Source organism: Mobula birostris, chromosome 10 (assembly GCF_030028105.1).
Source record: "Mobula birostris isolate sMobBir1 chromosome 10, sMobBir1.hap1, whole genome shotgun sequence".
Lineage (NCBI taxonomy): Eukaryota > Metazoa > Chordata > Chondrichthyes > Myliobatiformes > Myliobatidae > Mobula > Mobula birostris.
Window position 1 is genome coordinate 147,762,653 of NC_092379.1, and position 25,068 is coordinate 147,787,720.

The 25,068-nt window shown below is 44.0% G+C and overlaps 1 protein-coding gene across 6 annotated transcripts in view; it reads right to left on the reverse strand.

The window, feature by feature from the left end:
• Positions 1-25,068, reverse strand: part of ints6l (integrator complex subunit 6 like) — a 194,740-nt gene that overhangs the window by 38,221 nt on the left and 131,451 nt on the right. For 3 of the 6 annotated variants that reach the window (XM_072271087.1, XM_072271086.1, XM_072271089.1), the window contains 2 exons: positions 23,831-24,059; positions 13,119-13,505 (listed from right to left, as the gene is read on the reverse strand). In XM_072271087.1, coding sequence (XP_072127188.1) covers positions 13,119-13,505; positions 23,831-24,059 — 616 coding nt within the window. Of the gene's footprint in view, positions 1-8,741; positions 8,805-13,118; positions 13,506-23,830; positions 24,060-25,068 lie in introns of those variants that run through there. The other 3 variants (XM_072271088.1, XM_072271090.1, XM_072271092.1) reach the window with 3 other exon arrangements.

Sequence of the window (25,068 nt, forward strand, 5' to 3'; positions counted from 1 at the left end):
CTAGCATCTTTTTCCGGCAGTCCGATATCCACTCTTGCACTATGTATCTGAAGAAACTTTTGGTATTATATTCAATATTATTGGCTAGCTTACTTTCCTATTCCATCTTAATGACGTTTCTGTGGACCCACACAAAAAAAAACAACTATTTTTAGTGTTGTTTTATCCTTAATAGAGCTGCATAAAGGGAACTGAGGAGCAATGTTTATCACACAGGGGGTGGTGTGTATATGGGATGAGCTGCCAGAGGATGGCCGGTACAACAGAATAATTGAAGAGGAATTTGAGTAAATACATGGAGGGAGGGGCCTGGAGGGATATAGGGTTGAACACAAAATTACAACTGTCAACATTGTAGGTGAAAGCCCTGCATCAGGCCTGTGATGCTTGGTCCTTTTTCACAGCTCTGAGCATTTCCTGAAGTAATGTTCTGGAATGGGATGGATCACCTCCAACTATCTTCTTGAACGGCAAAAACTAACTGGTTTGTTTTGTTTTTCTGCTCTTTATGAGCAGGGCATACTTGGGCTAGTTTCCACATTATTGGGTGATGTCTGGAAATGTAGGTGGTTCTGCACTTAGCTTCAGACTACAGTCACAGTGGTGTATGATTGCCTAGCCTTCGCAATATCCAATGCTCTCAGTGGCCTCTTGCTATAGAAACACAGAAAACCTACAGCACAATACAGGCCCTTCGGCCCACAAAGCTGGGCGGAATATGTCCTTACCTTAGAACTACCTAGGCTTACCCATTTTTCTAAGCTCCATGTACCCATCCAGGGGTCTCTTAAAAGACCCTATCGTTTCCGCCTCCACCACTGCCGCTGGCAGCCCATTCCATGCACTCACCACTCTCCGTGTAAAAAACTTACCCCTGACATCTCCTCTGTACCTACTTCCAAGCACCTTAAAGCTATGCCCTCTCGTGCTAGCCATTTCAGCCCTGGGAAAAAGCCTCTGACTATCCACATGATCAATGCCTCAAACATGGAAGGAATCAAACTGGCTAAATTGCTGGTAAGTATATTTGGTATAGATGGATACTTGATGCGCAAGAGATGAACAAGCTTGTTTCCGTGTTCTGTGAGATTATTTAATCAAAACTTTGTATTGTTTTTCTCTATGCATCTGCATCTGTTGAAATTGTAGGATGGCTGCGAAGAAATGTAAACAAGTTGACTTCCTTACCCACTTGCCAAAAGAACCAGCAACCCCACTACTTCAGTCCACTGATAGTTTTATGTCCCCCATGCACTCCCAGAGTCTGCTGTATCCATCCAATCCCAGAACACAAATGTTTCACCCAGTCACGAGGAATGTGAAGTTGGTTGACTTGGGGCAGCAGGAATCATTGCCCACTAATCTGAAATATCCCGGCTGGTTATGGTGAGCGGAAAAGGACAAAATGAGTGACAATAAAATTGTTAAGAATGGGAACAAGAGGCTGAATGCTGACCCAGTATGAGCAGATGGACAGATCATCCAGGAAATAATAACATACACTTTCACTGCAACTCCTGAAGTAATGTTTTCTGCAGATATGTCTACATGCTTCAATTAGTCCAGTGGACGCATTGTTTAATAGTTATTCTGTGCATTTGGTCCAAATGCCTTAGTGTACTTCAGCAGACGGCTTACTGGAGTTTTTTCATCAAACTGACTGGCATCAACTCCCAGTTTGAAATATTTTCATTAATTCATCAAATGTGGTTATGTTAGATTCATAGAGTAATACTACATGGAAATTCTCCCTTCTGCCAAACACATCAATGCTGACCACAATGCCCATTTTAACTAGCCCCATTTGCCTTTGTTTGACCTACATCCCTCTAAACTGTCGAAATGTCTTTTAAATGTTGTTATTGTATGTGCATCAATCACTTTCATAGATTTCACAGAGAAGAACAGCACAAAAACAAGCCCTTCGGCCCCATCAGCCTGCAGTGAGACCATAGCCCTCCATACCCCTACTATACATGCACCTATCCAAACTTCTCCTAAATGTTGAAATTGACCTCACATGCACCACTTGTGCTGGCAGCTCATTCCACACTCTCACAACCCTTTGAGTGAAGAGGTTTCCCCTCACGTTCCCCTTAAACTTCTCACCTTTCAATCTTAACCTCTGGTTGTAGTCCCACCCACCCTCATAAAAGCAGAGTTAGGCCATCTGGCCCATCGAGTCAGCTCCGCCATTCAATCATGGCTGATCCTTTTTTTTAAATCTCCTCCTCAACCTCAGTTCCCGGCCTTTTCCCTGTAACCTTTGATGCCATATCCAATCAAGAACCTATCAATCTCTGCCTTAAATACACCCAACAACCTGGCCTCCATAGCTGCATACGGCAACAAATTCACCACCCTTTGGCTAAATAAATTTCTCTGCATCTCTGTTTTGAATGGGTGCCCCTCTATCCTGAGGCTGTGCCCTCTTCCCCTAGACTCTCCCACCATGGGAAACATCCTTTTCACATCTACTCTGTCTAGGCCTTTCAACATTCGAAAGGTTTCAATGAGATTCCCCTCATCCTTCTAAATTCCAGTGAGTACAGACCCAGAGCCATCAAATGTTCCTCGTATGATGATACTTTCATTCCTGGAATCATCCTTGTGAACCTCCTCCGGACCCTCTCCAATGCCAGCACATCTTTTCTAAAATGAGGGGCCCAAAACTGTTCACAATACTCAAGGTGAGGCCTCACCAGTGCCTTATAAAGCCTCAGCATCACATCCTTGCTCTTGTATTCTAGACCTCTTGAAATGAATCCAAACATGGCACTTGCCTTCCTCACCACCGACTCAACCTGTAAGTTAACCTTCAGGGTGTTCTGCACAAGGACTCCCAAGTCCCTTTGCATCTCTCCGTTTAGAAAATAGTCCACACATTTATTTCTACTACCAAAGTGCATGACCATGCATTTTCCAAATTGTATTTCATTTGGCACTTTCTTACTCATTCTCCTAATCTGTCTAAGTCCTTCTGCATCCTACCTGTGTCCTCAACACTACCTGCCCCTCCACCAATCTTGCATCATCTGCAAACTTGGCAACAAAGCCACCTATTACAACATCTAAATCATTTATAAATCATTTTTTTTCTTCGGCAGTTGAACAGGGCACGACTGCGCAAGCGCGTGTAAGTCGGACCATGAGGCAGTGGGAGTATTTAAAAGAGAGCAGATTAACGGAGCGGGCGACGAAGTAGACAGAGACAGAGTAGGAAGGCTTTGGCTCCTGACGATTCATCGAGCAGAGGTTGAGGAAGAGCTTCACTCCAAGTAAAGTAAGGCCGGGTAAGTTCCTTTAATAAATCTAATTAACTTAAGAGTAGATAATGGAGGCAGCAGTCAGGGCAGTTGAGTGCTCCGTTTGCAGGATGTGGGAAGTCAGGGACAGCACAATTGTCCCTGATTACTACACCTGCAAAAGGTGCATCCAGCTGCAGCTCCTGACAAACCGAGTTAGGGAACTGGAGCTGGATGAACTTCGGATCATTCGGGAGGCAGACGCAGAAATAGAGAGGAGTTACAGGGAGATAGTCACCCCTAAGAGTCAGGAGACAGGTAGCTGGGTGACTGTCAGGAGAGGGCAGGGGAAGAGACAGAATGAGCAGAGCACCCCTGCGGCCATTCCCACTAATAATAAGTACATCGTTTTGGATACTGTTGATGGGGACGACCTACCAGGGACAAGTTGCAGTGGTTGTGTCTCTGGCGCTGAGATGGGACCCTCAACTCAGAAGGGAAGGAGGGAAAAGAGGAGAGCAGTAGTGATAGGGGATTCTATAGTTAGGGGGACAGATAAGAGGTTCTGTGGAAGAGATCGAGAATCCCGGATGGTCTGTTGCCTCCCTTGTGCCAAGGTCTGTGATATCTCAGATCGAGTTCTCGGAATTCTCAAGAGGGAGGGTGAGCAGCCGGATGTCATGGTCCACGTAGGGACCAATGACATGGGTAGGAAGAGTGAGGAGGTCCTGAAAGGCGAGTTTAGGGAGTTAGGCGCCAAGTTAAAGGACAGGACCTCCACGATAGCAATCTCAGGATTGCTACCAGTGCCATGTGCAGGCGGGTTTAGAAATAGTAAGATAGCGCAGATCAACACGTGGCTGAAGGCATGGCGCAGGAGGTAGGGCTTCAGATTTATAGATAATTGGGCAGTTTTCCAGGGAAGGTGGGACCTGTTCCGGCGGGACGGTCTACATCTGAACTGGACGGGGACAAATATTCTTGCGGGTAGGTTTGCTAGAGAGGCTCCAGTGGATTTAAACTAGATACAAGGGGGGAGGGGAACCAGAGTGTAGGAACAGTTGTAGGGAAGAAGGAAGAAAATAGTAAAATTGTTGGCACAGTTCATGATAAACAGAGAGTAAAAGGTGGAAAGTTTCTTAAATGCATTTATTTTAATGCTAGGAGCATTGTAAGAAAGGTGGATGAGCTTAAAACATGGATTGATACCTGGAAGTATGATGTGGTAGCTAATAGTGAAATACGGTTACAGGAGAGGTGTGACTGACAGCTAAATATTCCTGGATTTAACTGCTTCAGGTGCGATAGAATCGGAGGGACAAGAGGGGGAGGGGTCGCATTGCTTGTCAGAGAAATTATTACAGCGTTGCTATGGCAGGATAGATTAGAGGGCTCGTCTAGGGAGGCTATTTGAGGAATGGGAAAGGTGCAGTAACTCTTATAGGGATGTATTATAGACCACCAAATGGGGAGCGAGAATTGGAGGAGCAAATTTGTAAGGAGATAGCAGATATTAGTAGTAGGCACAAGGTTGTGATTGTGGGAGATTTTAATTTTCCACACGTAGACTGGGAAGCCCATACTGTAAAAGGGCTGGATGGTTTGGAGTTTGTAAAATGCGTGCAAGATAGTTTTTTGCAGCAATACATAGAGGTACCAACGAGAGAAAGGGCAGTGTTGGATCTCCTGTTAGGGAATGAGATAGGTCAGGTGACGGAGGTTTGTGTCGGGGAGCACTTCGGGTCCAGTGATCACGATGCTTTTAGTTTCAATATAATTATGGAGAAATTATAGATCTGGACCCAGAGTTGAGATTTTTGATTGGAGAAAGGCTAACTTTGATGAGAGGCGAAAGAATTTAGAAGGAGTGTATTGGGACAATTTGTTTTATGAGAAGGATGTAATAGAGAAATGGAGGTCATTTAAAGGTGAAATTTTGAGCGTACAGAATCTTCATGTTCCTGTTAGGTTGAAAGGAAAGGTTAAAAGTTTGAGAGAGCCATGGTTTTCAAGGGATACTGGAAACTTGGTTCGGAAAAAAAGAGAGATCTACAATAAATATAGACAGCATGAAGTAAATAAGGTGCTCCAGGAATATAAAGAATGTAAAAAGAATCTTAAGAAAGAAATTAGAAAAGCTAAAAGAAGATATGAGGTTGCTTTGGCAAGTAAGGTGAAAGTAAATCCAAAGGGTTTCTACCGTTATATAAATAGCAAAAGGATAGTGAGGGATAAAATTGGTCCCTTAGAGAATCAGAGTGGACGGCTATGTGTGGAGCCAAAAGAGATGGGGGAGATGCTTAACAATTTCTGTTCTTTGGTATTCACTAAGAAGAAGGATATTGAATTGTGTAAGATAAGGGAAACGGGTAGGGAAGTTATGAAAACTATGAAGATTAAAGTAGTAGTAGTACTGGAGCTTTTAAAGAATATAAAAGTGGATGAGTCTCCGGGTCTGGACAAGATATTCCCTAGGACCTTGATGGAAGTTAGTGTGGAAATAGCAGGGGCTCTGACAGAAATATTTCAAACGTCTTTAGAAATGGGGATGGTGCCGGAGGATTGGCATATTGCTCATGTTGTTCCATTGTTTAAAAAGAGTTCCAAGAGTAAACCTAGCAATTATTGGCCTGTGAGTTTGACGTCAGTGGTGAGTAAATTGATGGAAAGTATTCTTAGAGATGGTATATATAACTATCTGGATAGACAGTGTCTGACTAGGAACAGTCAACATGGATTTGTGAGTGGAAGATCATGTTTGACAAATCTTATTGAATTTTTTGAAGACGTTACTAGGAATGGACGAGGGTAAAGCAGTGGATGTTATCTATATGGACTTCAGTAAGGCCTTTGACAAGGTTCCACACCGAAGGTTAGTTAGGAAAGTCCAATCATTAGGTATTAATATTGAAGTAGTAACATGGATTCAGCAGTGGCTGAATGGGAGACGCCAGAGAGTGGTGGTGGAAAACTGTTTGTCAGATTGGAGGCCGGTGACTAGTGGTGTTCCTCAGGGATCTGTACTGGGTCCAATGTTATTTGTCATATACATTAAAGATCTGGATGACGGGGTGGTAAATTGGATGAGTAAGTATGCAGATGATACTAAGATAGGTGGAGTTGTGGATAATGAAGTAGGTCTTCAAAGCTTGCAGAGAGATTTATGGCAGTTAGAAGAGTGGGCTGAAAGATGGCAGATGGAGTTTAATGCTGATAAATGTGAGGTGCTACACTTTGGTAGGACTAATCAAAACAGGACATACATGGTAAATGGTAGGGCATTGAAGAATGCAGTAGAACAGATGGATCTAGGAATAATGGTGCACAGTTCCCTGAAGGTGGAATCTCATGTGGATAGGGTGGTGAAGAAACCTTTTGGTATGCTGGCCTTTATAAATCAGAGCATTGAGTATAGGAGTTGGGATGTAATGTTGAAATTGTACAAGGCATTGGTGAGGCCAAATTTGGAGTATTGTGTACAGTTTTGGTCACCAAATTATAGGAAAGATGTCAACAAATTAGAAAGAGTACTGAGAAGGTTTACTAGAATGTTACCTGGGTTTCATCACCTAAGTTACAGAGAAAGGTTGAACAAGTTGGGTCTTTATTCTCTGGAACGTAGAAGGTTGAGGGGGGACTTGATAGAGGTATTTAAGATTATGAGAGGGATAGATAGAGTTGACGTGGATAAGCTTTTTCCATTTGAGAGTGGGGGAGATTCAAACAAGAGGACATGAGTTGAGAGTTAAAGGGCAAAAGTTTAGGGGTAACATGAGGGGGAACTTCTTTACTCAGAGAGTGGTGACTGTGTGGAATGAGCTTCCAGCAGAAGTGGTTAAGGCAGGTTCAATGTTGTCGTTTAAAGTTAAACTGGACAGCTATCTGGATAGGAAAGAAATGGAGGGTTCTGGGCTGAGTGCACATTGGTGGGACTAGGTGAAAGTAAGAGTATTTGTCATATGGTTATATATGGTTACAGCATAAAATGAAGTGGTCTCAACACAGATCCCTGCAGAACACCACTAGTCACCGGCAGTCAACCAGAAAAGGATCCTTTTATTCCCACTCGCTGCCTCCTACCATTCAGCCAATGCTCTAACCATGCCAGTAACCTTCCTGTAATACCATGGGCTCTTAGCTTGGTAAGCAGCCTCACGCGTGGCACCTTGTCAAAGGCCTTCTGAAAGTCCAAATATTCAACATTCACTGCATGCCTTTTATATCCTACTAATAATCTCCTCAAAGAATTCCAGAAGGTTCATCAGGCAGGATTTTCCCCGAAGGAAACCATGCTGACTTTGTGCTATCTTGTTCTGTGTCACCAAGTACTCCATCACTCCAAGTACTCACCACCTTCTGTGAAAAGCGGTTCCTCCTCACCTCTGTCCTAAATCTACTCCCCCGAATCTTAAGACCATATCCCCTAGTTCTAGTCTCACCTATCAATGGAAACAACTTTCCTGCCTTTATCTTATCTATCCCTTTCATAATTTTATGTTTCTATAAGATCTCCTTTCATTCTTCTGAATTCCAGTGAGTACAGCCCCAGATGACTCAATCTCTCCTCACAGTCTAACCCCTTCATCTGTAAAATCAACTTGGTGAACCTCCTCTGCACCGCCTCCAAAGCCAGTATATCCTTCAAGTAAAGAGACCAGAACAGCACATAGTACTCCAGGTGCGGCCTCACCTGTACCATTGCAGCATAACCTCCCTGCTCTTAAATTCAATCCCTCTAGCAATGAAGGGCAACATCCCATTCGCTTTCTTGATAGTCTGCTGCACCTGCAAATCAACCTTTTGATTTGCAAGCACTCCCAAGTCAGTCTGCACAGCAACGTGCTGCAAATTTTTACCATTTAAATAATAATCTGCTCCATTTTTCCTTCCAAAGTGGATGACCTCACATTCTCCAACATTGTATTCCATCTGCAAAAGCCTTGCCCACTCAATTAACCGATCTATATCTATCTGCAGGCTCCCCATATCTTCTGCACAATTTGCTTTTGCACTCAATTTAGTATCATCATCAAATTTTGATAGAGTACACTCTGTCCCCTCTTCCAGGTCGTTAATGTATACCATGAAGAGTTGTGGGCCCAGTACCAGCCTGCACTGTTTGCCAACCCGAGTAAAACCCATGTATCCCAACTCTCTGCTTTCTATCAGTTAACTAATCCTCTATCCATGCTAATACATCACCCCCAACTCTATGCATCCTTATCTTATGGATAAGTCTTTTATGTGGTACTTTATCAAACGCCTTCTGGAAATCAAGAAAATAACACCCATCTGTTCCCCTCTATCCACTATGCTCCTTATATCCTCGAAGAACTCCAGTAAGTTTGTCAAACAGGGCCTGCCTTTGGTGAATCCATGCTGCGTCTGTCTGATGGATCCATTTCTTTCCAGATGCCTCACAATTTCTTCTTTAATGATAGGTTCAAGCATTTTCCCAGCTACAGATATTAAACTAACTGGCCTACAGTTACCTACCTTTTGCCTACATCCTTTTTTGAACAGTGGCGTGACATTCGCCATCTTCTAATCCGCTGGTACCTGCACAGAGTCCAAAGAATTTTGGTAAATTTTCACCAAAGCCTCTACTATCATTTCTGCCATATCTATCAGTACCGTGGGATGCATTCCATCAGGACCAGGGAACTTAACTATCTTTAGGCCCACAAGTTTGATCAGCACTACCTCTGCAGTGATAGCTATTGCATCGAGATCCTAAGGCAGAAGGAGATGAGTTATTAACTTCAAACTTCCTGCATTTTCACTCAAAGAGATGAACTGCACATGCATGTAATGAGAGCTCTATAACTCATCTCCTTCTACCTTAGGCTACAAACTATCAATCACCCCTGCTGTAGACCACCTGGAGGTCCAAGACACTCTCGTTATATGTACGTGCAGTTCAACTCTTTGAGTGAAAATGCAGAAAGTTTGAAGTTAATAACTCATCTCGTTCTACAAACTTATCAATCACCCCTGCTGTGGACCACTTCTACAAAGAAGAGATCCATATGCTCTATGACCACTGGACTAAGTGTGCACATGTAGGAGGGGACTAGGTTGAAAAATAAACGTGCTGGGTTTTCTAAATTTGACTCTTTCTACCTTAGGCCACAAACTTATCAATTACCCCTCATCTTTCATTTGCCACTTTCTTGCTCAATCTCCTAAACTGTCTAAGTCCTTCTGCAGTCTATCTATTTCTTCAACACTACCCACTCCTCCACCAATCTTCATATCATTTGCAAACTTGCCAACAAAGTCATCTATTCCATCATCTAAATCACTGATATACAACATAAAAAGCAGGACCAACACTGACACCTGCGGAACACCGCTCGTCACTGGCAGCCAACCAGAAAAATCGTTTGATTCCCACTCACTGCCTCCTGCCAATCAGCCAATGCTTGAACCATGCCAATAACTTTCCTGTAATACCTCTTAACTTGGTAAGCAGCCTCATGTCTGGCACCTTGCCGGAGGCCTTCTGAAAATCCAAATATACAACATCCACCACATCTCCTTTACCTTTCCTATGTGTAATCTCCTCAGAGAATTCCAACAGGCATGTCAGGCAAGATTTTCCCTTGAAGGAAACCATACTGACTTTATGCTGTCTTGTCCTGTGTCACCAAGTACTCCATAACCTCATCCTTAACAATTGACTCCAATATCTTTCTAACCACTGAGACCAGGCTAAATGGTCTATAATTTCCTTTCTGCTGCCTCCCTCTTTTCTTAAAGAGTGGAGTGATATTTAAAATTTTCCAGTCCTCTGGCACAATGCCCATACAATGATTACTACTGCCTCCACAATCTCTACCACTACCTCTTTCAGAACCCTAGGGTGCAGTTCATCTGGTCCGGGTGATTATGTACTCTTAGGTCTTTCATCTTTTCGAGCACCTTTTCCCTTGTAATAGTAACTGCACTCACCTCTCTTCCCTCATATCCTTCAACACCTGGCACACTGCTAGTGTCTTCCACAGTGAAGACTGATGCAAAATACTCAGTTAGTTCATCTGCCATCTCCTTGTCCTTGCCTTATTTCTCCGGTCTCATTTTCTAGCAGTCCTACATCCACTCTCATCTCCCTTTTATTTTTATATCCTTGAAAAAGCTTTTACTATCCACTTTGTTTTCCAGCTTGTTTTCATATTTCATCTTTTTTCTCCTAATGATTCTTTTGGTTGCTCTCTGTAGGGTTTTAAAAGCTTCCCAATTCTCTATCTTCCCACAAATTTTTGCTTTGTTGTGTGCCCTCTCTTTTGTTTTTACATTAGCTTTGTCTCCCCTTGTCAGCCACAATTGTACTATTCTGCCATTTGAGCATTTCTTCATTTTTGGAATACATCTATCCTGCACCCTCCTCACTTACTTCCTGTGTCCTGCACCTTGGGTGACTATCTCTCTTTATGTCCTATCCATCATCCCTTCAGCCTCCTGAATGATCTGGAGTTCATCCAGTTTCAGCCCCAACTCTTAACATGGAATGTTAGAAGCTGCATCTGGATGCACTTCTCACAGTTGTAGTTGTCAGGAACACTGGAGATCTCCTTGTCTTCCCACATCTTACGAGAGGAGCAGTCAATTGTCCTACCTGGCATCTCTGCTATGCTAAGCACATATAAAGAAGGGAAGCGGAAAAAAAAAACTTTACCTATAGTTTTTCCTTTTTCCTTCTCTGACTGAAGCCTCAAGGAGCTCAGCACCTGGCTGTGTCGTGTGCCAACAACAACCTGGTCCTTAACACCCAGAAGACCAAGGAGATCATTGTGGACTTCAGGCATGCTAGGAGCTACACTCACGTCCCCAGCTACATCAACGGAGCTGTAGTGGAGCGTTTATCAAGCTTCAACTTCCTTGGTGTCCACATTTCTGAGGATCTCACCTGGTCCCTCAACTCCTCCATCCTGATTAAAAAGGCACAACAGTGCCTTTATTTCCTGCAGAGCATGAAGAAAGCTCACCTCTGTCCCAGGATACTGACGGACTTTTACCGCTGTACCATTGAGAGCATACTCACCAACTGCATCTCAGTGTGGTACGGCAATTGTCCCGTATCGGACCACAAAGCACTCCAGCGTGTGGTGAAAACTGCCCCGCAGATTATCAGCACCCAGTTGCCCACCATTGAGAACATCTACCATAAACGCTGCCTGGGCAGGGCAAAAAGCATTAACAAGGATGCATCTCACCCTAACCATGGACTTTTTACTCTCCTCCCATCCGGTAGGCGCTACAGGAGCCTCTGCTCCCGCACCAGCAGGCACAGGAAGAGCTTCTTCCCTGAGGCTGTGACTCTGCTGAACCTCACATCACAGCGCTAAGCAGAATTGCACCCATATTGTACTGTCTCAGTACTTTTATATTTGTGTGCTGTAGCACTTACTTTTTATTCGCAGTTATCTTGTAAATAACACTATTCTTTGCATTTCTGGTTGGATGCTAACTGCATTTCATTGGCTTTGGATCTGTACTCGGCACAATGACAATAAAGTTGAATCTAATCTAATCTAAAGCCTCACCTCGCTAACTCAGAATATGGCCGTTGTGCTTGTCTTCCTTAAATTCGCTCTTGCTTATCAATCCCAAATGCCAATTGGTCACTGGTCACTGGTCAGAGCTCAAATAAGCTACAGTGATCTGGCGCTGCCTTTTTCTACTCAGGCAGTGGACATGAGTGAAATCCCCTCCTCGCAAACTTCCTAGTTGTCCAGCAAGGACCGACAGTGCCACCCTCAGTGACTGAGTTGGCATCAAGCACACTGGAGCATACTCGTGACTGGAACATAGCGGTCAACCTTGACAAAAGGCTAATATTGCCCCCGGAGATATCCACTACCACCCTCAGACCAGACTTGGTCTTGTGGTCCAGCAGTCTGAAGGCTGTAGTAATTTCAGAGCTCACAGTGCCCTGAAAAGATGCAGTCTGTGAGGCGTATTAGGGGGAACATGTAAGATACGCTGAGCTGGCCACAGGGGCGAGGCAGTGTGGATGGAAGGTGCAGATTTTCCCAGTGGAGGTTGGCTACTTCCATGGTCAGATTGCTGAAGGGATTGGGAATCCGTGGCCAGGGCCGGCGGCAAGCTATAACGAACTTTCGGAGGCAGCTGAGCGAAGCAGCCACTGGTTATGGACGAAGAGGAGTGATGGCAGCTGGGCCCTAAAATGACCCATGGGTGGCCAGATGTGGAGGGGGTACACTTGGGATGCCAGGTCGCACTGTTGAGCCCTCTGGAGATGTAGTGGGCTTAAATTGACAAAACATCTGGGAGGGGTGCTCACCTGATGACCCCAGGAAGCATCTGCCACCCACCAAGCCCTACCTCAAGATCTCTATGCTCTAGACCTGAGGTAGGACCTGCTTATCAAAAGGATTGAAACATCTAGTCCCATGAGCTCAAACTGATGTCTGGATTGGCTGGTCGCCAGAGCTCAAATAAGCTGCCGCAATCTCTGGTAGCTAAGCCTCTCTGAAATTGCCACACATGTCCTGTTTAAATCTTTCCCTCTCACTAATACCTATGCCTTCTAGTTTCCTATTCCCTGGGAAAAAGACTGTGTGCATTCACCCTATCTATGACCCTCATTATGCACTTCTATAAGACAGTTCCTGAGTTTCTTACATTGCAACGAATGAAGACTTAGTCTGCCCAACTGGTACCTGTAATTTAGACCCTTGAGTCCCAGCACCATTCACATAAATCTTCTTTACACTCTTTCCAGGTTAATGACATATTTCCAGTAACAGGGTAGCTAAAACTGAGCACAATGTTGTCAAGAGATTTTGATCAATTCCTGCTCTTCACACATCAATTCTGAGATCAATGAGCAGTGTAAGGTACACTTACTCCTTCCAGGTTTGCGAATCTCCTTCATGACTTTGATCCTGAGCTCTGCATTATTCTCTTCTGCCACGGGCTGAACTTGCTCTGCGTTCATGGTAGGTGAGGATATACCCAGGATGCCCTCCCGTGTCACATCTGCTTCAACATCACTCTTAGATGGGCTCTCCAAGCAGTTCCTCATTTCAACATCCAGCCCAAATTTATAATCCAGTGTATCATCAGACACGTGATTGAGTTCTGGCACAGAGTGGCAGTCAGGGGGCACTGGGGGGGCTGATGCTGAAGCAGGTATTTCAGCAGGTGCTGCTTCCACTGCATCACCAATGGCTTTACCCAGGAGCTGCCACACATCCTTTTCTGTGCTCACTTCATTTGTTGCACCACTTGTATCTACATGTGAAAGAACAAAACTTCAGCAATAAATCTAGTTTTAATGCTAGTAAGTAATGAACAATTCTTCATTGGCATACGAAAACAAGGACAGGCCAGATGCCCCCTTGTGCTTCCCCTGCAAGGTCTTTTACATCCATGCAACTTTCTTGCACAAATCCTATCATATTGATTACTTTAATTAATCAGCACCATCAGTTCACAAGAATACAAAGAGGCAAGGGGAGAGAAGGGCTAGATTGATCTTGGAGTAGGTTAAAGGGTCAGCACAACATTGTGGGCCAAAGAGCACGTACTGTTCTGTTCTATGAGGCTGCCCCATATTCACATAACAACCTGGCTCACCTTCTGACTCAATGCCACTTTCTTGCATTAATGTCCTGTTGTTATCCAAAAATTTGCTGACCTGCCTTGAATGTCCTCAGATTGAGTCTCCATGTTCCTCTTTGGTACAGGATTCTGAAGATTCAGTATCCTCCAGGTGAAGAAATTTCTTCTCATATGTGCATTGAGCTCAACACTTTGAAACATAGAACATAGAAATCTACAGAACATTACAGGCCCTTCAGCCCACAATGTTGTGCCAATCATATAACCTAATCTGGAAACTGCCTAGAATTTCCCTACCACAGAACCCTCTATTTTTCTAAGCTCCATGTACCTACCCGCCTCGACCACCATCACTGGCAGTGCATTCCACGCACCCACTATTCTCTGTGTGAAAAACTTACCTCTGACATCCCCCTCGTACCTACTTCCAAGCACCTTAAAACTATGTCCCCTCGTGTTAGCCATTTCAGCCCTGGGAAAAGTCTCTGGCTATCCACACGATCAATGCCTCATCATCTTTTGGGGTCTAACTAAGGTCTTATATAGCTGTAACATTACCTCATGGCTCTTGAACTCAATCCCATGATTGATGAAGACCAACCCTCTAAACCCCTTCATAACAACACTGTCAACCTGCGCAGCAGCTCTGAGTGTCCTATGGACACAGGCCCCAAGATCCCTCTGACCCTCCACACTGCCAAAAGTCTAACAATTAATATTATATTCTGTCTTCAAGTTTGACCTACTGAAATGAACCACTTCACACTCATCTGCCACTTCTCAGCCCAATTCTGCATGCTATTGATGTCGCATTGTAACCTCTGACAACCTTCAAGACTATCCACAACATCCCCAACGTTTGTGTCATCAGCAAACTTTAACCCACCCTTCTACTTCCTCATCCAGATCACTTATAAAAATCGCAAAATGGAGGGGTCCCAGAACAGATCCCTGTGGATCTCCGTGCAGAATATGAACCATCTACAACCACCCTCTGCCTTCTATGGACAAGCCAATTCTGGATCCACAAAGCAAGGTCTCCTTGGATCCCATGCCTCATTACTCTCTGAATGAGCCTCACATGGGGAACCTTACTGAAATCCATATACAGTACATCAACTGCTCTACCTTCAATGTGTTTGGTTACATCCTCAAGGAAGTCAATCAGGTTCCTAAGGCATGACCTGCCTTTGACAAAGCCACACTGACTATCCCTAATCAGATTATTCCTCCCCAAATGCTCATAAATCCTGCCTCTCAGGATCTTCAACAACTTGCCCACCACTGAAGTAAGATTCACTGGTCTGTAATTTCCTGGGTTATCTCTACTCCCTTTCCTGCACAAGGGGACGACGTTTGCAACTTTTCAATCCTCTGGTACTTCTCCCATCCATATTGATGCAACGATCATTGCCAGAGGCTCAGCAGGCACTTCCCTCGCTTCCCACAGCAGCCTGGGGTACATCTCGTCTAACTTTTTTTCTAAGGCACCCGTTAGTCTCGTAAGACCATGGATTTGTGCCTTGGAAGGTTTCCAGGGCGCAGGTCTGGGCAAGGAAGACCAGCAGTTGCCCATGCTGCAAGTCCCCCCTCTCCACACCACCAATGTTGTCCAAGGGAAGGGCATTAGGACCCATACAGCTTGGCACCGGTGTCGTCGCAGAGCAATGTGTGGTTAAGTGCCTTGCTCAAGGACACACACGCTGCCTCAGCCAAGGCTCGAACTAATGACCTTCAAATCACTAGACGAACGCCTTAACCACTTGGCCACACGCCAACACAACGTCTCAGTTAATACCTTTCAAAAGCTCCAGCACATCTTCTTTCTTTTTTTCTCAACAATATTTTTATTGTTTTTTTAAATAAAGAGAGCATAGTATAAAGGAGATTTGTGCAGTGCATAACAAGTGTATCAAATGTACAATTCATATTTATGAAAATGATGCACCCAGAGTACAATCATTCTTTGATTATCTCCTCACTCCTCCCAGTCCCCAACTCCAAGCCATCATTGCATTAGCAAATAGAGTTAAACAAAATCTTTGTCCCCACAGAGCTGCATTGGTATGGAGAACCCACATCAAAGTTGCTGGTGAACGCAGCAGGCCAGGCAGCATCTCTAGGAAGAGGTACAGTCGATGTTTCAGGCCGAGACCCTTCGTCAGGACTAACTTCGTCAGGACTTGTTTGGTATAGAGAAGGTGTATTTTCCTGATACATAGACTGTTGTATGTTTACAAGTCTGAGTCCACAGAATTTTACTGGAAAATGCTGGAGGTCAGGGATTTATTTACTGAGGAAAGAAAGAAAGGATGGACCTTTAGTCTGGCTGAGAATTCTGAAAATATTCAGGAAAGGGTCCCCACACCTTTTGGAACTTTATGTCTGAGTTGAGAATTGAATAATGGATCTTCTCAAGGTGTAGACTGGACATGATGTCTCTGAGCCACTGAACGTGGGCGGGTGGGGCAGCATCCCTCTACCTGAGCAAGACTGCGCGCCTGGCCAACAGAGAGGCAAAAGACAGTGTGCACCGTTTGGTCGGACTTAGGTGCATGTCCCGCTCTCCAGAGGTGCCGAAAAGAGCAATCAAAGGGTTAGGTTCCAAATTGTAATTAAGAATTTGGGATGGTGTTTGGAAAACATCTTTCCAGTATTTTTCCAAGCTAGGGCATGCCCAGTACATGTGAATAAGGGAAGCCTCACCCCTTTTGCATTTGTCGCAACAGGAATTAACATCTGGGTAAATGTGAGATAATTTAGTTTTAGACATATGGGCCCTGTGTACGACCTTGAACTGTAACAGGGAGTGGCGGGCACATAAAGAGGTTGCGTTAACTAACTTGAGAATTGCATCCCATACCTCATCTGACAGTGAGGAACTTAAATCTTGCTCCCAGGCAGTTTTAATTTTGTCAAGGGGGGCTCACCTCAGAGCCGCTAGCTTGTTGCAAATAGCAGATACTAGACCTTTGCGCAATGGATTCATGCAGAGAAACATATCAATGACGTTTGTGTCGGGTGTCTCAGGGAAGTTTGGTATCAGAGGGCTGATAAAGTGTCTAATTTGCAAATATCTGAAGCAATGAGTGTTGGGTAGGTTAAACTTTGCAGACAGTTGTTCAAATGATGCAAAGCAATTGTTTATAAAAAGATTTTTAAGGTGCCTGATGCTCTTTCTGTACCAGTCTTGAAATGTTGGATCATGTATAGAAGGCTGGAAGAGATGATTATATAGAATAGGACTTGAAAGAGAGAAGCCATGGAGACCACTATGCTTTCTGAACTGAGCCCATACTCTCAGGGTGTGCCTGATAACAGGATTAGTAATTGGTTTAGGCGTAAGAAAAGGGAGTGCGGAGATGGAGACTTTTTTTTGGCATGTACCTGCGTGCGTGCAAGTCTGTGCATGCGCGTCTGCGTGTACGTGTATGCATCCATGATGATGTCTTTTTCATGGCTTTTTTACAGATATTTACAAGGCGCAGAGCGAGAGAGAGAGAGACTGTGTGGCGCGCCACTCCTCACACAGCCATTTCGCAGTATTCTTCCCTTTATTTTTTACGAGGTTGAGTTGTGATCTCGACACTCAACCCGGCACGGATGGAAAGTGTACTTGGGAGCGGACCCAGCTGGTTTCGGACCTGGGAGCCTCTGCTCCCGGGTCCAGCGCCGATGTCATTGCGCCACCAGCCGGCCCAGGAGCCGGAGACATTCTCAATAGAGTTCAGCTCATTGTCACCCATACTGGGCAGTCAGATTGGTTGTAAAAATGAGACCAAAAGATGAGACAGTGTATGTTAGCTGCCCAGTAATATAAGCGGAAATTGGGCAAAGCCATGCCCCCATCTCTTTTAGATTTTGAACATGGACTTTATTCAGTCGGGAATGCTTGCCCTTCCATAAGTAGGACGATATGGCTGAGTCTATTGAGTCAAAGAAGGCTTTAAGAATGAAAATTGGTATGGATTGAAAAAAATATAAGAAATTAGGAAGGATGTTCATTTTGACAACATTGATTCGGCCCATCAGGGACATGGACAGGGGTGACCATTGTGCTAGGCCCTGTTTTGTATGATTTAACAAATTAATAAAATTTTCTCCAAAAAGACACTTATGTTTCCTTGTTACTGTGACGCCAAGGTAAGTAAATTGGTTATTCACTACCTAAAAAGGGAGGTTATGGAACTCTGATGTTTGTGCTTCTAGATTTATTGGAAAAAGTTCGCTCTTGTCCAAGTTAAGTTTGTATCCTGAAAACTGGCGAAATTTGTTATAGTGAGAACATGGAGTGGGGGTTAAGGAGGTGATCGGGTTTGACATAAAAAGTAAAAGATTGTCAGCATAAAGGGAGACTTTGTGCTCAACTCCCTCCCTGCAAATCCCTGTCAGATCCGCACAACTACAGAACTCAATCGCCAGTGGCTCTATGGCCAGATCGAAAAGTAAAGGGCTTAAAGGGCACCCTTGGCGGGTTCTGCGTTTGAGGTTGAAAAGTTGGGATTTCTGAGAATCAGTCAAAACAGAGGCAGTGGGACGCAAATATAACAGTTTAATCCACGTTAAGTCAAACTTTTCTAAAACAGCAAAGAGGTAATTCCACTCCACACGGTCGAACGCTTTCTCTGCGTCTAAAGAAATGACACATTCAGATCCCAACTGAAGGTGAGTATAAAATATTTAAGAATATGTTAAAAAAGGGGAGGCAGTTTTTGACAAAGCCGGTTTGGTCTTCAGCAATCTACGGGCCAAAACTTTAGCTAAAATTTTGACATCGACATTTAACAGAGAGATTGGCTTGTATGAGGAGCATTCTACTGGATCTTTGCCTCTCTTCGCTAAAAGAATGATGCATGCCTCATTAAATGATGCTGGCAGTTTACCTTGTTTAAACGAATCAGATAGAACCAAAGTTAGTTGAGGTAAGAGAAGTGACAAAAATGATTTGAAGAATTCAATAGGGAACCCGTTGGGTCCTGGAAATTTACCAGTCTGCTGTAACGAGATGGTTGAGGATATTTCCTATAATGATATTGGCTCATTCAGTCTCATTTTGAGATGAGGAGAGAGCGTGGGGATATTTAAGCCGTTTAAAAAATTCTCGACCGAAATGTTTCATTTGGGGATTCAGAAGTGTAAAGTCAGGAGTAAAAATTCCTGAATGTGTCGTTGATTTCAGAATAATTCGAGGTGAAGCTTCCGTTATCCATTTGAATTTCTGTGATGTGTTGTTTGGCTTTCAGGCCTCTTAATTGGTTGGCTAAAAATTTGCCAGATTTGTCACCATGGATATAGAACCAGCTCTTGCTCTTCAAAAGTTGGCGTTCAATTGGATGAGTGGTAATAAGGTCAAATTTAGTTTGGAGTTCCACTCATTTTTTGTACAGTTCCGGATTTTTAATTTGAGCATATTGTTGGTCTATTTCTTTAATTTGATTAGTTGTTCTTTATGGGTCTTTCTTTTCATATTCGCAGTGTAGGAAATTATTTGACCCCTGAGGTATGCTTTCATAGCGTCCCAAACAACTAGACTTGAGGTTTCAGGTGATGTATTGGTGAAGGAAAAAAATTATCTGGTCCTCCATAAATTTTACAAAATCATTATCTGACAGTAAGGTTGAATTAAAACGCCAATGCTTATTTATTTGAGGAAAGCCAGGAAGAATTATAGACAGGACAACCGGAGTGTAGTCTGACAACACTATACTCTGATAAACACAGGAACAGACCGATGGAATCAGCTGATTATCGACTAAAAAGTAGTCAATTCTAGAAAAGGTGTGATGGACGTATGAGAAGAAAGAATATTCTCTCTTATTTGGGTGGAGAAAACGCCATACATCGGAGATGCCATAGGTGGACAGGAAGGACTGAGCTAATGACGCAGATTTGCTTAGTACTCTAGGCATAGGAGACGATCAGTCCAGCACTGGATCTAACCAACAGTTGAAGTCTCCACCAAGTGTGAGAGAGTATGAACTCAAGTCAGGCAGCACAGAAAAAAAACGTTCAAAGAAGCCCACATCATCCGAGTTAGGCGCATATATGTTAGCCAACACTACCAATGTGTTACATAATTTCCCCGAGACAATGACAAAATGGCCATTTGTGTCTGATATTGTGTTGTGAAGCTCAAAGGGAACATTTGGGTTTATGAGAATTGAGATTCCCCTGGCTTTAGCCTGAAAAGTGGAGTGGAGTGGAAGTGCTGCCCCGCCCATCGTGACATAAGACGGGCATTATCAGAACTGCGAATGTGTGTTTCTTGTAGAAATGCAACTGCTGTATTAAACTGTTTGAGATGTGAGAACACCTTCCTTCTTTTAACAGGGTGATTCAGCCCCTTGACATTCCAGCTCACAAAATTTAACGGACTCAACATTCTCCTTTAAATAAGATACAGATTGATAGGCATAAGCGCTGTCAAGATTACCGGTATCAGCTCTGAGGCAAAAGTGTAAAACAAAGAGAAACAGGGCAGAAATAGATCCTGTATAACAAAAGCTTCTAAGGGTTCTTAAAACAGTACCAGCATTGGAGTACCCTCCTCCCACCGCACCCCCCCCAACCCACAACAAGACAGCTGTCAAAGAACATAGCAGCAAGCTCTTAAGAACAATAGTCATCCAACAGTACAACTTCCTGTCACTCATAGCGTCATCTTCAACTCCATTATTGTTATTTAAAGGAAACAGTAAGCATTTAATACCCCTAAACTGACATTATACTTAGTGAGAGATAAACAATTCCCCCAAGGTTTGTTAAACATGTCTCTGAAAAATGAACCATAAAACAGAAATATAAGCTTATATTTGAGAAAAGTAAAAAATAAGCAGATTTTACCCAGTGCTCTTCCCGCGGAAGGTTGTAGAGTTCATTGAATTGGAGGTAAAAGAAAAGAAAAGAAAAGGAGAGAGAGAGAGAGAGAGAGAGAGAGAGAGAGAGAGAGAGAGAGAGATAGATATCGAGAGATCTGAGTGAATTATTATTCCACCTATCATAGTAGTCAGTACCTAACCCGGCCAAGTCAGACCAGACCTCGCTATCCAAGCACTACTAACGTTACCTGCGGAGGGTATAGGAGAAAAGTATTTTATTGAGAGATCAATGTAGTTGGGAGGCTATCGATGCATTTCCCTGCTTCATCCACTGAGCGTAGCCACTGCTTGTCACCGCTGGGAAGTGTGATGCGGAGCCGTGCAGGGTATGGTAGAGAAGGCCTGAGTCCTCGGTTGTATAGCTCCATCATTACTTCTCTGTACTCAGCTCGCAGGCTCAAAACTTCGGGAGAGTTATCCTCCACAACCTGAATCTGCTGGCCGTGGTATTCTAGCTTCCCTCGTTGCTGGACCTCTCTAATCAGATGATCTTTAATCTGGTAGCGGTGCAGGCGAAGAATAACCAGACGCGGTCTCTGTCCTGGGGTTGGTTTAGCTGCTCATGAACGGTGGGCTCTACCAATCTCCGGCGGGGATGAGAGTGTCTCCTTCCCGAAGATCTCACAAAGCAGACTGGAAAAAAATTCAGTAGGACGCCCGCCTTCAATAGATTCTGGCAGGCCCAGGATGCGTAGGTTCTGCCGTCTGCTCCGGCCTTCCAGGTCACTAACTTTAGCCATTAGCTTGATATTATTTTCACATAAGCTGGAGCAGATATTTTCCAGTTCACTGGTGCACTGGCTCAGGTCGTCCATAGCGAGCTCGAAAGAGGGTAAGCGTTGGCCATGGTCCTCCACTTTGCATTGAATTTGGTCGAGTTTCGTTTCCAGCAGACTGGAAGAGGATTCAAATTCGGCCGCTAACACGGCACGGTGTTGGCCTAGCAGCGTGCAAATAGCCTTTACTCTCAGGCCAGCCGCCGAATCGTCTTTTTTCCTGGGTTTAGTACTCTTTGAAGTCATTGTGAAGCGAGCGTAATCACAGGCGGGGGGAGGGCAAAAAGTTTGGTATGAGAGAAGGGGGAAGAAGGAGTGTGGAGATAAAAAATAGGACGGAGCGCTCGTTCTCTGCGACTACTCCATGCAGCCGCCGACCGCAAGTCCAACCAACATGGTTCACATCCTCTTTCTTAATGTCTACACACTCAAGCATTTCAGTTCGCTGTAATGAACATTTCAAACATCTTCTGTTCTTAACATAGAAAATAGGTGCAGGAGTAGGCCATTCGGCCCTTCAAGCCTGCACCGCCATTCAGTATGATCATGGCTGATCATCCAAATCAGAACCCTGTACCAGCCTTCCCCCGATACCCCCGATCCCTTTAGACACAAGGGCCATATCTAACTCCCTCTTAAATATAGCCAATGAACTGGCCTCAACTGTTTCCTGTGGCAGAGAATTCCACAGATTCACCACTCCCTGTGTGAAGAAGTTCTTCCTAATCTCGGTCCTAAAAGGCTTCCCCTTTATCCTCAAACTGTGACCCCTCGTTCTGGACTTCCCCAACATTGGGAACAATCTTCCTGCATCTAGCCTGTCCAATCCCTTTAGGATTTTATATGTTTCAATAAGATCCCCCATCAATCTTCTAAATTCCAACGAGTATAAGCCTAGTCGATCCAGTCTTTCATCATATGAAAGTCCTGCCATCCCAGGAATCAATCTGGTGAACCTTCTTTGTACTCCCTGTATGGCAAGAATGTCTTTCCTCAGATTAGGGGAACAAAACTGCACACAGTACTCCAGGTGTGGTCTCACCAAGGCCTTGTACAACTGCAGTAGTACCTCCCTGCTCCTGTTCTCGAATCCTCCTGCTATGAACGCCAGCATACCATTTGCCTTTTTCACCGCCTGCTGTACCTGCATGCCCACTTTCAATGACTGGTGTATAATGACACCCAGGTCTCGTTGCACCTCCCCTTTTCCTAATCGGCCACCATTCAGATAATAATCTGTTTTCCTGTTTTTGCCACCGAAGTAGATAACCTCACATTTATCCACATTAAATTGCATCTGCCATGAATTTGCCCACTCACCTAACCTATCCAAGTCACCCTGCATCCTCTTAGCATCCTCCTCACAGCTAACACTGCCGCCCAGCTTCGTGTCATTCGCAAACTTGGAGATGCTGTGTTTAATTCCCTCATCTAAGTCAGTAATATATATTGTAAACAACTGGGGTCCCAGCACTGAGCCTTGCGGTACCCCACTAATCACTGCCTGCCATTCTGAAAAGGCCCCGTTTATTCCCACTCTTTGCTTCCTGTCTGCCAACCAATTCTCTATCCACATCAATACCTTACCCCCAATACCATGTGCTTTAAATTTGCACACTAATCTCCTGTGTGGGACCTTGTCAAAAGCCTTTTGAAAGCCTTATGTTAGACTTTCACACCAATTATTTCCCTCTTGCACTTTTGTTTAATGAACTCTACTTTGAATTTAGACTTAGTCTTGTTACTATCCTTTTGTTACTCATCCTTTCGAGGAAGCCCTAGTGGAGATACTTGCCTTCTTGTTAGCCACTGGTGAAGTTCCAGAAGACTGGAGGGCAGCTAATGTTCAAGGGTAGCAAAACAGGCCAGTAAGCCCAACTTCATTTTTTGGGATGTTACTGGAGGGAATTCTGAGGGACAAAATCTACCATCACTTGGACAATCAAGGCCTGATCTGGAATAGTCAGCATGGTTATATGTGCAGTGGTCACATTTGACAAATCTTTTGGAATTTTTCAAAACGTAAGGTGACAGATGAAGGTAGGGAAGTAGATATTGTCTACATGGACCTTAGCAAGGCCTCCGGCAAGGTCCCACACATCAGGCTGATTTGTAAGTTTAGGTTGCATGCGATTCAGAATTGGCTCAAAGATAGGAGACAGCAGGTGATAGTTCGAGGTCGATTCTCCACTGTAGGGTGACTCAGGGATCAATGTCACTCATTACTTGTGAGTGTTGTTGATAGTGAAGCAGGTTACAGGGAACTGTATAAGGTCTTGACAGCTGGAACCAAGAGCCAGGCATACAATTTCTAACACTGCAGAAATAGAAGTGCCCTTACCATTATGTATTTCCAGAGGCTTCACAGGACAGCCCTGAGATTGGACTCCTGCAGTCAGAGGTCCCTTTCCTCCAACGTAATTAATGACAGGTGAAGTCTGAGGTCGTCGCAGTAATGGCGACATGCTATGTCTTCTCTTCAGTGACCCTGGTGCGTTGTACCCTCCAGATCGTTTCACCTTGTTCTGTGGACCCGCAACAAACTCATCAGCTTCATCGATCATCATTCCCTTTAACAGAAAATAAAACACAATTATAGCAAAACCAAACTCATGAGAGCTGTAAGATGAGATTAAACAGAACACATGGTTAATGCTCACTCCTCTCTTATGGTATTTAATAGAACGTCAAATGATCAGAAACTAGAAGATCAAAGAATAGACAAGTGAACCCTGAAAAACTTCTGTTATCTGGAACAGCTCATTAGATCAGCAGCCGGTTGACAAATGTTTCTTATGTCATGGGGTGGTGAGTGAGCGATGGGCGCGGTGGGTGGATATTAGTGAGACGACATGTTTTGAGGCATTAGATGCTTTGAGAAATGAGACAGCCATAAGTGGAAAAGAGTGGTTGTAGGATTTAAGAATGTGATGCTGGGAATTAATGTTTTAAAGTTCAAGTAACGCAACCCAAAGAAGGCCAGCTCTAGTACATGCTGGCCTGGAACTTGCTCAGGCAGGTCACCTTTAGAATATAGAAAATAGAATAGTACAGCACACCCTTCGGCCTACAACGTTGTGCCGACCCTTAAACTCTGCCTCCCATATAACCCCCCCCACCTTAAATTCCTCCATATACCTGTGCACTAGCAACAAAGCAGGACTTATCCATGGGGATCTGTACTGGCACCTCTGTTGTTTGTCATATAAATAAATGATTTTGATAAAAATGTGATAGGGTTGGTAAGTTTGCAGATGACACAAAAATTGGTGTTATGGTTGGCAATAGAAGATTGCCAAAGAATACAGCAGGATATAGATCCAGAGTAGATACTTTATGGATGGAGAAGTAGTAGATAAAGTTTAATCCAAGCAAGTGTTCACTCGAGTGAGTAACCTGCACCATCCAAGAGCCAAAGATGTGCTAATAAAGATAACAGTGGTGAACAGATATGAAACATAATTTGCCTCATTTGCTGTAATTGTCACAGATGAAGAACCTGAAGAAAAATGGTGAATGTTGTGATCCTCACAGCACACCATGAATCTCTTTAATAAAAAGTTTTTTCAGAAATTCAAA